The sequence below is a fragment of the Saccostrea cucullata genome, unplaced genomic scaffold (genome assembly GCF_032062105.1).
Source record: "Saccostrea cucullata isolate Sc308-1 unplaced genomic scaffold, CSIRO_AGI_Scuc_v1 ctg79, whole genome shotgun sequence".
Taxonomy (NCBI): domain Eukaryota; kingdom Metazoa; phylum Mollusca; class Bivalvia; order Ostreida; family Ostreidae; genus Saccostrea; species Saccostrea cuccullata.
Genome location: NW_026935853.1, coordinates 251,789 through 265,277, shown reverse-complemented (window position 1 = coordinate 265,277; position 13,489 = coordinate 251,789). Strand labels below are relative to the sequence as shown.

The 13,489-nt window shown below is 32.7% G+C and overlaps 2 protein-coding genes across 2 annotated transcripts; one reads left to right on the top strand and one right to left on the bottom strand.

The window, feature by feature from the left end:
* The first annotated feature begins 5,238 nt into the window (after nucleotides 1–5,238).
* Nucleotides 5,239–7,914, top strand: LOC134243954 (soma ferritin-like). The gene is made up of 4 exons (XM_062726198.1): nucleotides 5,239–5,459; nucleotides 5,851–5,997; nucleotides 7,230–7,355; nucleotides 7,584–7,914. Exons 1-4 carry the CDS (start codon nucleotides 5,259–5,261, stop codon nucleotides 7,719–7,721), a joined length of 612 nt encoding a protein of 203 aa, XP_062582182.1. The 5' UTR covers nucleotides 5,239–5,258; the 3' UTR covers nucleotides 7,722–7,914.
* Nucleotides 7,915–12,286: 4,372 nt separating this feature from the next.
* Nucleotides 12,287–13,489, bottom strand: LOC134243941 (uncharacterized). The gene has a single exon (XM_062726176.1). It carries the CDS (start codon nucleotides 13,262–13,264, stop codon nucleotides 12,287–12,289), a length of 978 nt encoding a protein of 325 aa, XP_062582160.1. The 5' UTR covers nucleotides 13,265–13,489.

The window sequence follows — 13,489 nt, the reverse complement described above, 5'->3', positions numbered from 1 at the left end:
AGCTTGTATGAAATATCCAGCGCTTATGTGACATACCCTGGTACCACAGCTTATGTGACATATCAACAGTTTATGTGACATATTCGAAGCTTGATTGACATATCCATTGATAGCTTATTCGAATATCCAAAGCTTGTTTGTTATATCCATAGCTTATATGACCTATCCAAAATTTTAGTTTACTCCATGTTTAAACAGTCACTGGGATGCCCTAATATTACATTAGGCTGATTCACTCAAACATATAAGCACACTATATAAATAAACATACTACTTTACATAACAAAGTTGTTTTAAAAAAAAATACTAATTACGTACAAGCTAGTGTAGTAAAACACAAGTGATATAAAGAAAGATAATCCTGATATGAACTGCTACTTTTTGTGACAGTGCTTTTTTCCACACTTTTAAATGGGACCAGGAAAATGTTTTGTAAAATACTTTTTTTACTAGAAATCTAAAAATTCTGGGTCAATTTACCTCATAGTTTCAGCCTCATGAAACTTTGAACCTTGAATGTTGTTTTGAAGTTTAGTTTCAACATTGCATAAAAATACTTAACCCATGGTTTATGTTTTTCTACCTTTCAATTATTCATATACAAAAGGGGTGAAAGTTCGTAAACATTGCGTTATACATATTACGTTGGTGGAAAGTAGTAATGAAAATATAGTTGGACTATTATACAAGTCTCTGTAAAATATTCAGAGGATGTTTACCTACAATACATATGGACCGAAATAACGGAAGAAGTTCGGGATAGTTTGATTAAAAAGATTCTAATTTCACGGGTTCTTAGAAAAAAAAAATATATTAACCTCCTGAGAGGTTATAAATCATGTATTTGTCATCAATAAATGCACGTTTATATGTATTTGTAATCGTCAGTTCTTACTCAGGTTATACGATGATGCTGCAGATAGCTCAAAATATGCAACAAATTTAGCAAAATTTAAACAATGTATACAAAATAAAAATCTTGAAGATAAAATAAAATCCAAATTATACAATTATGGACAAAGAAAATTAAACATACTCCACTATCAGTTGAGAAACTTCTCTTTTAATCTTAATGCAGATTTGTTTAATCATAACTTAGTTGATTCACCTTAATGCTGAAAATGTGGTTATTTCTTTTGTTCATTTCTTCTTTCAATGCCCATATTATGATCTTGCCAGGAACTCTTTAATTACATATATGAGTGACCATGGCATACCAAGAGATGTCAATATTGTATTATCTGGTTATGATTGTCTACCTCTTAGAGAAAATATGTTGTTCTTTGACCAACTTCATAATTTTATATATTAAAAAAAAATAAATAAAAAGAATAATAAAATAAAAAAAACTAAAAGATTTTAGAATTAGTAAACATACTAAGTATCATGCAGCATGTCTTTCAATCTTGACCCTTGGGTTGAAAGTATACAAAAACATACAAGTATGATTCTGAGCCTTCCCCTCTTTTTCTGCTTTTTATTTTTCATTTTTTTTTGTTTGTTTGTTTTTTTTTCTCCCATTATTTTAATAAATTTTATTGTCTTCTTTACCCACTTTCCACCTTAATTTTTCTTCAATTATATACTATTTAACATTTTCAATATTACTTTATCATACATGTCTTTGTAGAACTCAAATATGTACAGTACATACATTTGTACCTTGATCTCAAATGTAGAGAACTAGTATAGGCCCTAGGCCTTTTGATCAATCCATATTCATATTGTACGTTTCTTTGTACATTATGGAAAAAATACTTCTTAAACTGATGCTGGAGTCGTTAAAGACTTTTCTTTTCTCGGATCAACCGTATACCGAAAATTGTTCAATTTACCTTTTTCTAAATACAGAGCACTGGATGAATTAATTGTATGAACGGCATTCTTTTAAGTACTATATATCAGACAGATATTTACATATTTGATTTTTAAAAACACAGCTATACAATTCAGGTGCATCTAGTTAAGGAATAACTGTCTTATTTTTCGATTTCATGAAGTGATCAATCGATTGGCTTGCGTGATAATTTGCATTATGCATAAAATTATCACGCAAGCCAATCGATTGATCATCTTCATGAAATTGAAAAATCTGACAGTTATTCCTTATATTTACATGCTTTGATTCCGCCAATCCACGTGCTCCAAGCCCTGCTTCTGTCTAGGTGTTTGTCCCGCCCTGCACGTGGTTTTTTGGAACCGCGCCAATACATTGATGGAGAAATAAAGTACATTTACATTTGGTAATTTTATCTCGGACAAAGACATTGGAAATGTAAATATTGTAAAATGAAAGTCTGACCGTACACTTAAAATTGTCCTTATGGTTACATAGCCAGTAAACTCGTAAGAAAAGGGTAAAATCGGATAAATTATGTATATTCAACATAAGAAAGTGCATTGTTTGAAAATAACTAATTAATACAGTACAAATGTGTATGATGCTGTTTATATAAAGGTATACTTATAAAATACATGCGGGGATGCCTGAGTAAACTGCGATAGTAAAAATAGAATACATCCATAGAGAGGATAAACAATTGACAACTAATAAACGTCATTAAAATTCTTCTGGTTTTCGGCAGGGTGGGCCACAGGCACTTGTTTCTGTAAAAAAATTTTGACCCATAGTATAATTATACTATGGGTCAAAATTTTTTTACAGAAACAAGTGCCTGTGGGGTGGGCCCATAAAGCGTGATTAAATACCGGTATATGTTAGTCCTTTCGTGGAGGAGAGGGGGAATAAAAAAGAAATCAGTTGGAGGCTGACTATAGGCATTTATGTATTACATGTACCTTCCAAAAGAGGGGACCCAACTTCAAGACTATTCAAAAAACAATTAAACAAACAAACAAACAAAACTAATTTACTGTCCAGTTCCTGGAGTTTGTCATGCAGTGCTCAACCTGACAGCAACAAAAAAGGAAATGGGGCAATATGCAAATAAAGAAAAATTTGCCATAGCAAAATACTATGATACTAATTAAAAGATAAAGTATAATATGCTATCTTTATTCTTAACAATTACTTCCATGAAAAGAAAACGTGCGTTCTGGTTCAGTATCACGGTTTCGTTGTCTGGGACACATGAAACTGAAACTATATCATGACGTTTGTACATGTACATGTCTATATGAGAGCTATATATAGCCAAATTCCTGCATATGTTATGCCATATTTTACATGTTATTGATCTCTCTCAAAACGTAAAGGACATCTGATCGTTGAACTTTGTGGACATCTATATTTTTTTTCTATTGTGGATCATATATCCCATATGAAAACGCATGACTATAAAGATCAATAAAGAATTTAATAAATATTTTAGTCCGGTTGTCCCTTTTCAATAAAGCGTTTTAAACTTTTTTTTTTTTTTTTTTTTTTTTTTGCTATATAAATACATTTGTATTACAAAATCACTCAAAAGAGAATGACATTGTAATCCTCGACTGACTAAGGTCATAAAGTAGAACGTACGTCATGCTTTTCGGTTACTAGTGAATTCGCTACCGCTAATTTCTGTACTGAGAAAATTTCATTACATAAAAATAACTGATGCATCAGAATGTATAGTAAAATTATTTTAGCTCAGTTTCAATATCATTGTGTCGAAATCTGAAAGTATAATCAAGTAGAGCTAGGATAATTATGTGCAATATTTGGTCATCATTGCATGTCGATCCAGTAATTTTCAATTATAACTTAACGAATGAATATACTAGTACTTCAATACTTGACTTTGGCTGAATGCACTGACTGCAAAAGAAAATTCATATGAAAACTCGAACTTGATTGAGTCGGAGTAGTAGGATTTGAAATTAAAAGACTCAAATTATGAAAATATTCCAAGTGCTCTTTATCAATGTAATCAGGCAGATGCTAGTATTCCACTGACGGTTTGATTGTTGAAGGAAGAAAACTTTCCTTCTGCCGCGTACACATCCAGCCTCAATTATAATTTTTTTTCATGCATTTTTATCTTTATTTACATGCATTACTTGTTTGTGTGTTGATTAAAGAGGGTTTAAAATGAAGAAAAAAATATTAATTTGCATAAAATGTTTTTTTTTTTTTCGTTACTGAAATATGATACTGCAAACTGTTTCCAATGTAAATCTAAAAATTTTAATAATCAATAATATTATAAAAGCTGATTTATTTTTATTGATGTATTATTATCTTTTAATTTTATTTATTTATTTGGTTATTTGTGTTGTTCTTTGTTTGAGTATTAATCATTCGTTGTTTATACGTGTGTCAATCGATTAGTAGAGGTTATACCCACAGGCACCTGATGTTACTTATTATGCGCCCGGATCGATAGATCCGAGGCGTATATTGTTTTTGTCCTGTCTGTCTGTCTGTCTGTCTGTCTGTCTGTTTGTTTGTTTGTTTGTTTGTTTGTTTGTTTGTCTCCAAACTTTAACCTTCGCCATAACTTTTGAACCATGAAAGGTAGAAACTTCATATTTGGTATGCATACTTCACTAATTAGGTGCTTTCAAATGACACCAATATTAATGACCTTGTGACCTTGAATGTGACAATTATGCTAAAAATAGCTTTTCTGTCTGCAAACTTTAACCTTCGCCATAACTTTTGAATCATGAAAGATAGAGACTTCATATTTAGTATGCATACTACACTAATAAAGTTCTTTCAAATGACACCAAGGTCAATGACCTGATGACCTTGACTGTGACTTATATGCTAAAAAAAGCTTTTTCGTTCCTTTCACCATAACTTTTGAACCATAAAAGATAGAGACTTCATATTTGGTGTGCATTATCCACTTATTCTTTCAAATATGACACCAAGGTCAATGACCTTGTGACCTTGACTGTTACCTATGCTTGTATGCTAAAAATAGCTTTTTCGATTTTTGTTGCCGCCGGGCGCATAGTGTTTCACAAACACATCTTGTTTTTCTTTTAATAAAAAATATACCATTACCTAATTATTAGGTAAGGGTATATTTTTTTTTATTAAATGAAAAATAAGTAACATCAGGTGCCTGTAGTTATACCAATTAAACCAATTGCCACGTGTCCGAGTTTTCTGAGTTTTAAAATACCAGAGATTGCAATTTTCACCCTTTTTGAGAACTGGTAATAAAGATACGGACAAAAAAGATCCGGACAAATTGTTTGCTAGTAACGATTTCACAAGGACCACTTAGTCATGTGGAACAGGTTCATTATGACGTCACAATCGAATATATAAATATCGCGGCCGGATATCACGGCCATTATTGATGATTCCTGTGTTGCTGCGTCAGTGTACGTACGGACGGGTTTGTCAGCCAATTCTCTCTAGGTCTTTTTTCCTGAAATTTTACACAACCAGAAACATGTCTCAGAGCCAGCCTCGTCAAAACTTTCATGAGGAAAGTGAAGCAGGGATTAACCGCCAGATAAACATGGAACTATACGCCTCGTACACATACCAGTCTATGGTGAGTAATGCCCGGATGTTTTATTACAATATCCAATACGCAGTACTTTTAGATCTTTGTGTATTCGTCTTAGCTTGTTAATTTCATGTCAGAAATTGTTACATTTTTTGCTATTAATTAAATCACCTTTAAAATCGGTTGTTCTGAATTTGTTATGTAACGTTTATTATCCATTTCATGTTTGTACACGTGACCGGAATGTCACGTGTTTTAACCAAGTCAAAAACAACGTTTATCATTATCATGTTTATGAGTGAAATCATTGAAAAAAAAAAATAATTTATATGAGTTGAAAAATATTTGAGCTGTTTTATAGAATGGAATTAACGGATTAAAGGGTCCACAACTGGCACAAGTTATAAATTTACATTTTACTTTCTTTTATCTGTAGGCATTGTACTTTGATCGGGACGATGTAGCCTTGCCTGGTTTCTCCAAGTTCTTCAAGCATTCGTCCGATGAAGAGCGAGAACATGCCGAGAAGCTAATGAAATATCAGAACAAAAGAGGAGGGCGTATTGTGCTCCAAGACATCAAGGTTTGTTTTAATATATATGTAACAGTTGAAAAGTGGCCATATGAGTAAACAGTTGTAAACAGTGAGGCCACGCTCCTACTAGCACTAGCTAGTGGGTTAATCTTTAAATACTGGTTAAAATTAAGAAATAGTGACAATTGCATTCTTCAAGCATGTCTACAAGAAAGGTTAGAAAATAATGATGAATGGATTGTAAATATTAAGAATGAATTTTATAGGCTTGGCTTAGTAGAACTATTCGATAGCAATTGTATAAATAGTAACACAATTGATATTTTATATCAGAGAATGTGTGACGAATTTATCCAAAACATTATGTCAGATTTAGGTAAATCACCAAAATGTCTCATTTATCAACACCTGGTAGATAATTTTACCCTTCAGTCTTATTTATGTAAACCAATACATCTAAAATATAGAGTAACAATTACCAGATTAAGACTATCTGCGCATAACTTAATGATTGAACAAGGAAGATATAATAAAACTTTGAGAAATAACAGAACATGTAGTCTCTGTCAATTAGGTAACATAGAAGATGAATTCCATTTTGTGTTAAAATGTCCACATTACAATACATTAAGACAAAAATACATTAAATCCTACTACTCCCGAAGACCAAGCGTCTTCAAATTGGTACAGCTACTCAGTACACAGAATATAAAAGAATTATGTAATTTAGGAAAATTTTTGCAATTAGCGAATACCTCAAGAACTGCATCTTTATCAATTTTATAGATTATCAGAAATATCATATGCTTTGTACATGTATGTTGTATGTTTATTCCATTATTACACGTGTTAAGATGTATGTATATTTCATTATTATATGTGTTTTGTCTATGAGATGTATGTCTCTCGACTTCAATAAAACTAAAACTGAAACCCCTTATCTCAGTCGGTAGAGCATTGGATTTTAAATCTGAGGGTTGTAGGTTCGAGTCACAGTGTGGACACCCCCTAGCTAATCGGTCATATATAATTTGAAGAAATAGTTGTTAAATTTGTTTGAATTTTCTGGAGGTTAGTAAGCCGTTATTAAATAATTCAGAGTACTTTTGATTCAAATTTGACAAAAGAATAATAGAATTTAGTGTTACTGACTTAAATTGAAATGAATGAATAAGAAATTGTATAACTGAACCACATACTTCATGTGATGTAAATGATGTTTCGTTCTTTAGTTGATTACATGTAGCATTTTATTTTAAATGATATTTTGAATTGTATAGAAACCTGACCGCGATGAGTGGGGAACAGGACTTGATGCCATGCAGGTAGCGCTGCAGTTAGAGAAGAGTGTCAACCAATCCCTGCTTGACCTTCACAAAGTTGCCGACAGTCACTCAGATGCTCAGGTATCATTGGTTTTAATTTGCTTTAATCTTGCATAAAATGTCATGAAATTAACTGTATATGTATAGCTTGTGTTTGTATATGTGCTAGTAGGAAAACTGTCCAAATATACAATTATTCTTGCTTTCTCACTTCTGAATTATTGGATTGAAATCTTTGTTCATTTGATAATATCTTGAGAGTTATCATAATTATAGATTTTTAATTAGTTTTTAATTGTATTTTTCCAGATGACTGATTTCCTGGAGTCTAACTACCTTGAGGAGCAAGTAGATGCCATTAAGGAGATCTCGGATCACATCACCCAGCTGAAGCGTGTGGGGTCTGGTCTGGGAGAGTACATGTACGACAAACAGCTCCAGAGCTAAAAACTCCACACAAAAGCCAGTACAAACTAACAACGGTTTTAATTTTATTCTTCTGGACTAACATGACTTTTTAAAGTTTTCTACTTTGTTCTGTATATAAACAGTTTATGAGAAATTGATATTTCGACTGGCTCATATATTACTTTGAAAAAAAAAAATCATTAAAAAAAAGAGCAAAATGTTCTTGAAAGTTTTCTGTGTTCTTGTTTTTAAATTATAGTTGCCTTGATTTTCATTGTGGTAAATTGGGTAATAATTGAAGAAATCAACTAATTGAATTTCAAGGTATTTTATATGCCCGTCTTAAGACGGGACGTATTATGTTATAGGCTTCGTGTCCGTCCGTCCGTCTGTCCGTCTGTCCATTCCTGTCCGGCTCATAACTTCAATACTAATAGGCCTAGGATTATCAAACTTTGTCAACTGATACTTCTTGGGTAGACGGTGTGTCGCGCACAAAAAGTAGGTCGCTCTGACCTTTAATTAAGATGCTATGGCCAAATATGGAAAAATCCTGTCCGGCTCATAACTAGTAAACTATTAGACCTAGAACTATCAAACTTGGCAAATGTATACATCTTGGGTAGAAGGTGTGTCGCGACCTATTTCAAGGTCACTGTGACCTTTAATTTAAGTGAAATTTTTTAAAAAACTAAGTCTTTTAAATTTTGAATTTCATAGTCCTAAAAAATGCAAATTTTTAGTCGTATCCTTATTAAAAAAGTGTTAAATCAAGAAAATACTTATTTTTTTCAGCATATACTTGACAGCAATCTATAACAGATATAATGTATGTTAAGAGAAATCCCATGTCTCCCATGAGTATAATTATCAAGCACTGGTCAAGAGTTTTGATAACAGAAAATTGCATGTCAAATTAGAGAGAAATTAATGAGTTTAGTGTGAGGAGCAAACTGGAGACCATCGGTGTTATCTATGTGCCTTTGGGAATTGGGCAGATGGGTAAGCCTGTTGGATTAAAAATAGCTCTTGTTGGCTAGCCTAAGTTTTAAAATGATTTTGATGAAAAGTAATTAACACTAATTTGATATTGCATTATAAACTAATCTAATATTATATAATATTATTAATTTAAAAAACTAATTTCATAGGGGTGGAATCAGCATGTCCATTTTCCATAGAAATTGCATATTTAAACCTTTCTGACATTAAATGTTAAAAAAAAAATCATTGAGTATTTTAAATGTTTTAAAAATATTTTATGGTAGATAGTGCAGATTCATTCATCTATAGTAATGAGAAGACAAGCATCCAGTCAAAGATTAATTAATGAGTTCAATTTAGGAAGGCTAGCTAGCATCTTCTTATCTGTGTCCTTTGAGAATTAGACAGAAGAACTGCTGGTCAGTTTAAATAGCATATGTCATTTGATGGCCCAGCCTTTTATTTTCAAAATTAATTTGGTTTAAATTAAGTTGTTAAGACTAATTTGATATTGTTTAATATGATGAGCATTTGACAATTAAGGTCTAATACAACCAGTACAGAAATCTATCAATGATGTAATTTGTTATAATTAATGCCTACACCACAGGGGATATCGATGGATAAACAAATATTTTAAGGAATAGAAAAAATCATGGAAATTTTAGAATCAAGGTTTACATGATTTTCTTGCACTCTAAACTGTTTAAGTTAATTGTAATTTTTTGACGGGCGTATCATGCTGTGGCGTGGCACTTTATTTATGTTGGATTTTGAACCAGTTACTTGAAAGGCATATGTAAATCCATTTGACATAGTTAAGTATGTCATATTCTCGACTATTTCATGTGTGCATTTGATAAATCTTGCCATGCGGAAGTTTTTGAAAAGAAGAAAGTTGAGCACATAATAAATATAATGACGAGCGCATTCTATGCTACAGGAAATAAAAGAATTTTTAGAGCATTGTAAATCATTGTAATACTGTTGTTAGTTCACACCTTAAAGAAATGGAGCAAGTAGGTAAGTATTGTTTGAAAGAGGAAAATATTATCTGTCCAAAAAGTGTGCCAGTGGCTACAAAGTATCGTTAAATATGGCAGTTGATAAAGTCGACGGAAAAAGCCGAGTGACATGATAATGTCACAATGTGGATAAGAGTTATTGTCCTTTGCACAATATATGAAAGGAATATATATTATCTTGGACAGTTGTAATGTAAATAGTTGGTTTTCAAATGTAACATATTTCTGTAACAGAATGGGCATAGATTTGTCAAGATGTAAATCAATGAAACTAATAACTTTAAAGAAACATCTGAAAAAAATTATTAGAGAAGATTTCCTTCAATATTGGTTTAAACAAAGAGATGATGGTTGTCTATCGGGTAAACTTACAACATATTTCTATATAAAAAGAAGTTTTGAAATTGAAAAGTATTTATTATTAAAAAATTTTGAACAAAGAAAAATTATATGCAAATTTAGAGTGAGTTCACATAACCTCAGAATAGAAAGTGGAAGGTACGAAAAAAAACTACTCTGCTGGAGAGCAAACCACCCTTGCAAGAAATGAAAGAATTTGTAGAATGTGCGACATGAACTGTGTGGAAGATGAGATACACTCACTGATTGAATGTCCATTATATAAGCATGATAGAGATGACTTTTTTAATATTATTGCTAAAAGTAATAAAAATTTCTATACTTTAACAAATAAAGAAAATTTTTTATGGATTATGTCTAATGAAGATGACATGTTGCTTATCAAGCTGGGTAATTTTTTAATCAATATCTTTAAAATAAGAAATAGCAAATTATGCAATGTTAAACAAAGAAACAAATAAATACAAAAGAGTAATATATAGAAATACTTTAAACAAACTTTTATTTACAGTATATTGATTATGTATGTTGTAATCCCCAACTGCTGTAACATCATTTATCTTTTGTTAGTTACTGCTATCAATTTTGAATTTCTGCTTGTATGTTTTTTTTTTCCTTATTACTTGTATGCCCTGATGGGCCCCAAATTGGTATTAATAAATCTTATCTTATCTATATTAAATATATTTTTGAAAAATTCTTTTATTAAACAACATTTTTCAGTAAACTCTACACATTTTTTTTTTCAAAAGAAGTACATGTACATGAATTTTTATTAGGCACAAATTAATGAAGGATTTTCCAAAATGCTTGTTTTATAAGGCTGACAAAGAAATTTTGAAAAAATGAAATATGTCGTTCTGTCGTAGCCTGCGACTGTATGCACCTACCCTAACAACAAGTGGCTCGCATGCATGACCGCGGAAGTCGTTGAATCACAAGCTACAGAGCCAAAGAGTAAAGAGTTGATCCTTAGTTAGCGGGTTCGATACAGATTGCGAGACTTAGATACCGGTCCTTGGGAAGAAACCGTATCAATGAACAAAGGGTGAAGATAACGGCCAGTAATCAATCTTTACAAAAAGAACAAAACAACCAAAAGTCCTATGAACGATACAAATCTGTGACGAGGTTGTTAAACACGGATCCTTGGAAATCCTATAGGCTGGATCAGGTACCAAGAGAGAAGAAAGCTTCTCCTGCTGACTGTTCACACGCCGCCTTCAGTCCTATATTGATTACGGAGACGGAACATTCTGTAGCATAACTAGTATCAAAACAAAAACCTGACAATTTGTATTAATTAAACAATCAGCCCCAAAACGACCAAATGGTATGTTTTATTTGCGAACCAAGTTATTTTTGCAAGCAAAGAATTTATGAAATGCTGACTTTAAACTAGGGTGTTTGATTCCCTGTTATATCAACTTATCTGTCAGTAGCCTGCATCGCATTGAAAAATATTGTTATCGAAGCATGCCTTTGAGAATAAACTTAGATCCACTGTACCGAACTCTGATAAAAACCCTTCACTGCTCAAAGCCGTAAATACCGAGTACAGGCTTAGACTTTATGTGCAGTCTATATGAGAGCATTTTGTTTGGTAAAGGTTATAGCTTTCTAGGGACATTGTATTGGACACAAGGAGGTGTGTGCCCACCGCAAATATATGAGAGCATTTTGTTTGGTAAAGTTATAGCTTTCTGGGGACATTGTATTGGACACAAGGAGGTGTGTGATTGACTATGGCATTGTAACACAACTGTACGTCACATAGTTGTTATTTCTCCCCTACCGGTGAAACCGGAGGGGACTATAGGTTTCCTCTGCGTCTGTCTGTCCGTCCGTCTAGCCGCCCCATGTCTGTCTGTCAGTCTGTCCTACTTGGTTTTCCGCACTTTTTTTTTCTTGCAGATATTAAGCTGAATTTTGGTGTTTTTTTTTTTTAAGGTTAAAGGCATGCACAACCTCAAAATTTTGAAATCAAGCAGTTTTACCTTGGTCATAACTTTTGCATATTATAAATTGAGATCCTAAAGAGAAAGGGGAATCCGGTAGGGGACATGTATTGCTTATGCAATACTCTCAGAATGCCTATTTTTTTTTACTGAGGAATCTCCTTTTGAATTATTATTACATTAAGTCTTTCAGCTTATAATGTCATAGATTTAAAGAATAAATTAATCAAAACGGTAACTTTCTATACAAAGTAATTTTATAATAAAATAATGGTTATTAAGAATTGGGAAAGTAATTTACATAATCTCCCCTTCTGATAAATCCTATACCATTTACTATAAATTGACAAAGATGTGATTTATAATTAAACAGTCTAGTAAGGATTATTCCAAGCACTGATTGATCAAATCTGTGACAAGCACCATATCTTTGTTTTCTCAATGGACATCCGAGAAAAGACCTCGAGTTTTTAAAATCCATACAGCCATACTGTAAAGCGCACGAAACCCACGGCCTCATAACCGCAGTCAGAGTAAATTCGGACCGCACGACCGCCATCCATCCTGCTTCAAACTCATGGTAATCAAATAAGCACATTTCTTCTCCGAGTGCTGTAAACGTGCGTTGATTTGTGCGTACGGCAATGGAGCCCGAACCAGGAATAGCTTGGACGCCGACCTCTTTGGCGCCCTGAAAAAGTTTATCAAGGGGTCTTCCATTAAATCGAATTGAGGCATCTGTCCACATGACAAAATCGAATTCTTGTAACAGAAGTTGTATTATAAGCGACTTCCAGCCATATCCGCTTAAAATTCGAATATGATCCGGGAAAATCTGAAATGGAAATTGCCTAACCTCACACTTGCAATACTTTGTCATCAGTTTTAATTGTTTAGCATTCAGTCCCAAGTCGAACAATATCAATTTCATACCCGGGTAAATAGGTAAGAGCTTTTTGTGATAATCTCGAATTAATCCCTGTATTTCACGAAAGTGGTTTGACGACGCAGCAGAGGCCATTACTGGATATGGTGAATTTAAATCGTGTTCGGTTAAATTTCTTATTCCAGCATCATCCAAGCTTAACATTTCCAAGTACTTCTTTGGCACACTTAAAGAGTAATTCATCACTTTGTAAAGATTTTCTTTAAAAGTTGGATAGAAATTTTCACAAGCGCCATTGCTGGTGTTCTTCCTGATAAAGGGGTCTTTATCAAAGTTTTCCGTGGGGGCATTTTCAAACAACTGATTCATGCGATGCACCCAGTCAGAATCAGGTTCGATTTCCTGGAGTTTATTTTCTTGATATTGATAGCCCTCTGAAAAACTGTCACTAAATTGATCATTCAATCCTTGTTTTCCGAAAACTTTACTGTCAATCTGTTCGAAATCAGGCGCGACGTTTTCTTTACGTTTCACGTGTGCATTTGAATTTATCACAGTTAAACTTCTGTCATATTTATATACCAATTCACAGAA

Coding starts and splice junctions, on each gene's coding strand:
- LOC134243954 (XM_062726198.1), top strand. CDS start 5,259: ATGATTCCTGTGTTGCTGCGTCAGTGTACGTACGGACGGGTTTGTCAG. Junction 5,460..5,850: donor CGTACACATACCAGTCTATG/GTGAGTAATGCC, acceptor TTTTATCTGTAG/GCATTGTACTTTGATCGGGA. Junction 7,356..7,583: donor ACAGTCACTCAGATGCTCAG/GTATCATTGGTT, acceptor GTATTTTTCCAG/ATGACTGATTTCCTGGAGTC.
- LOC134243941 (XM_062726176.1), bottom strand. CDS start 13,264: ATGAATCAGTTGTTTGAAAATGCCCCCACGGAAAACTTTGATAAAGAC.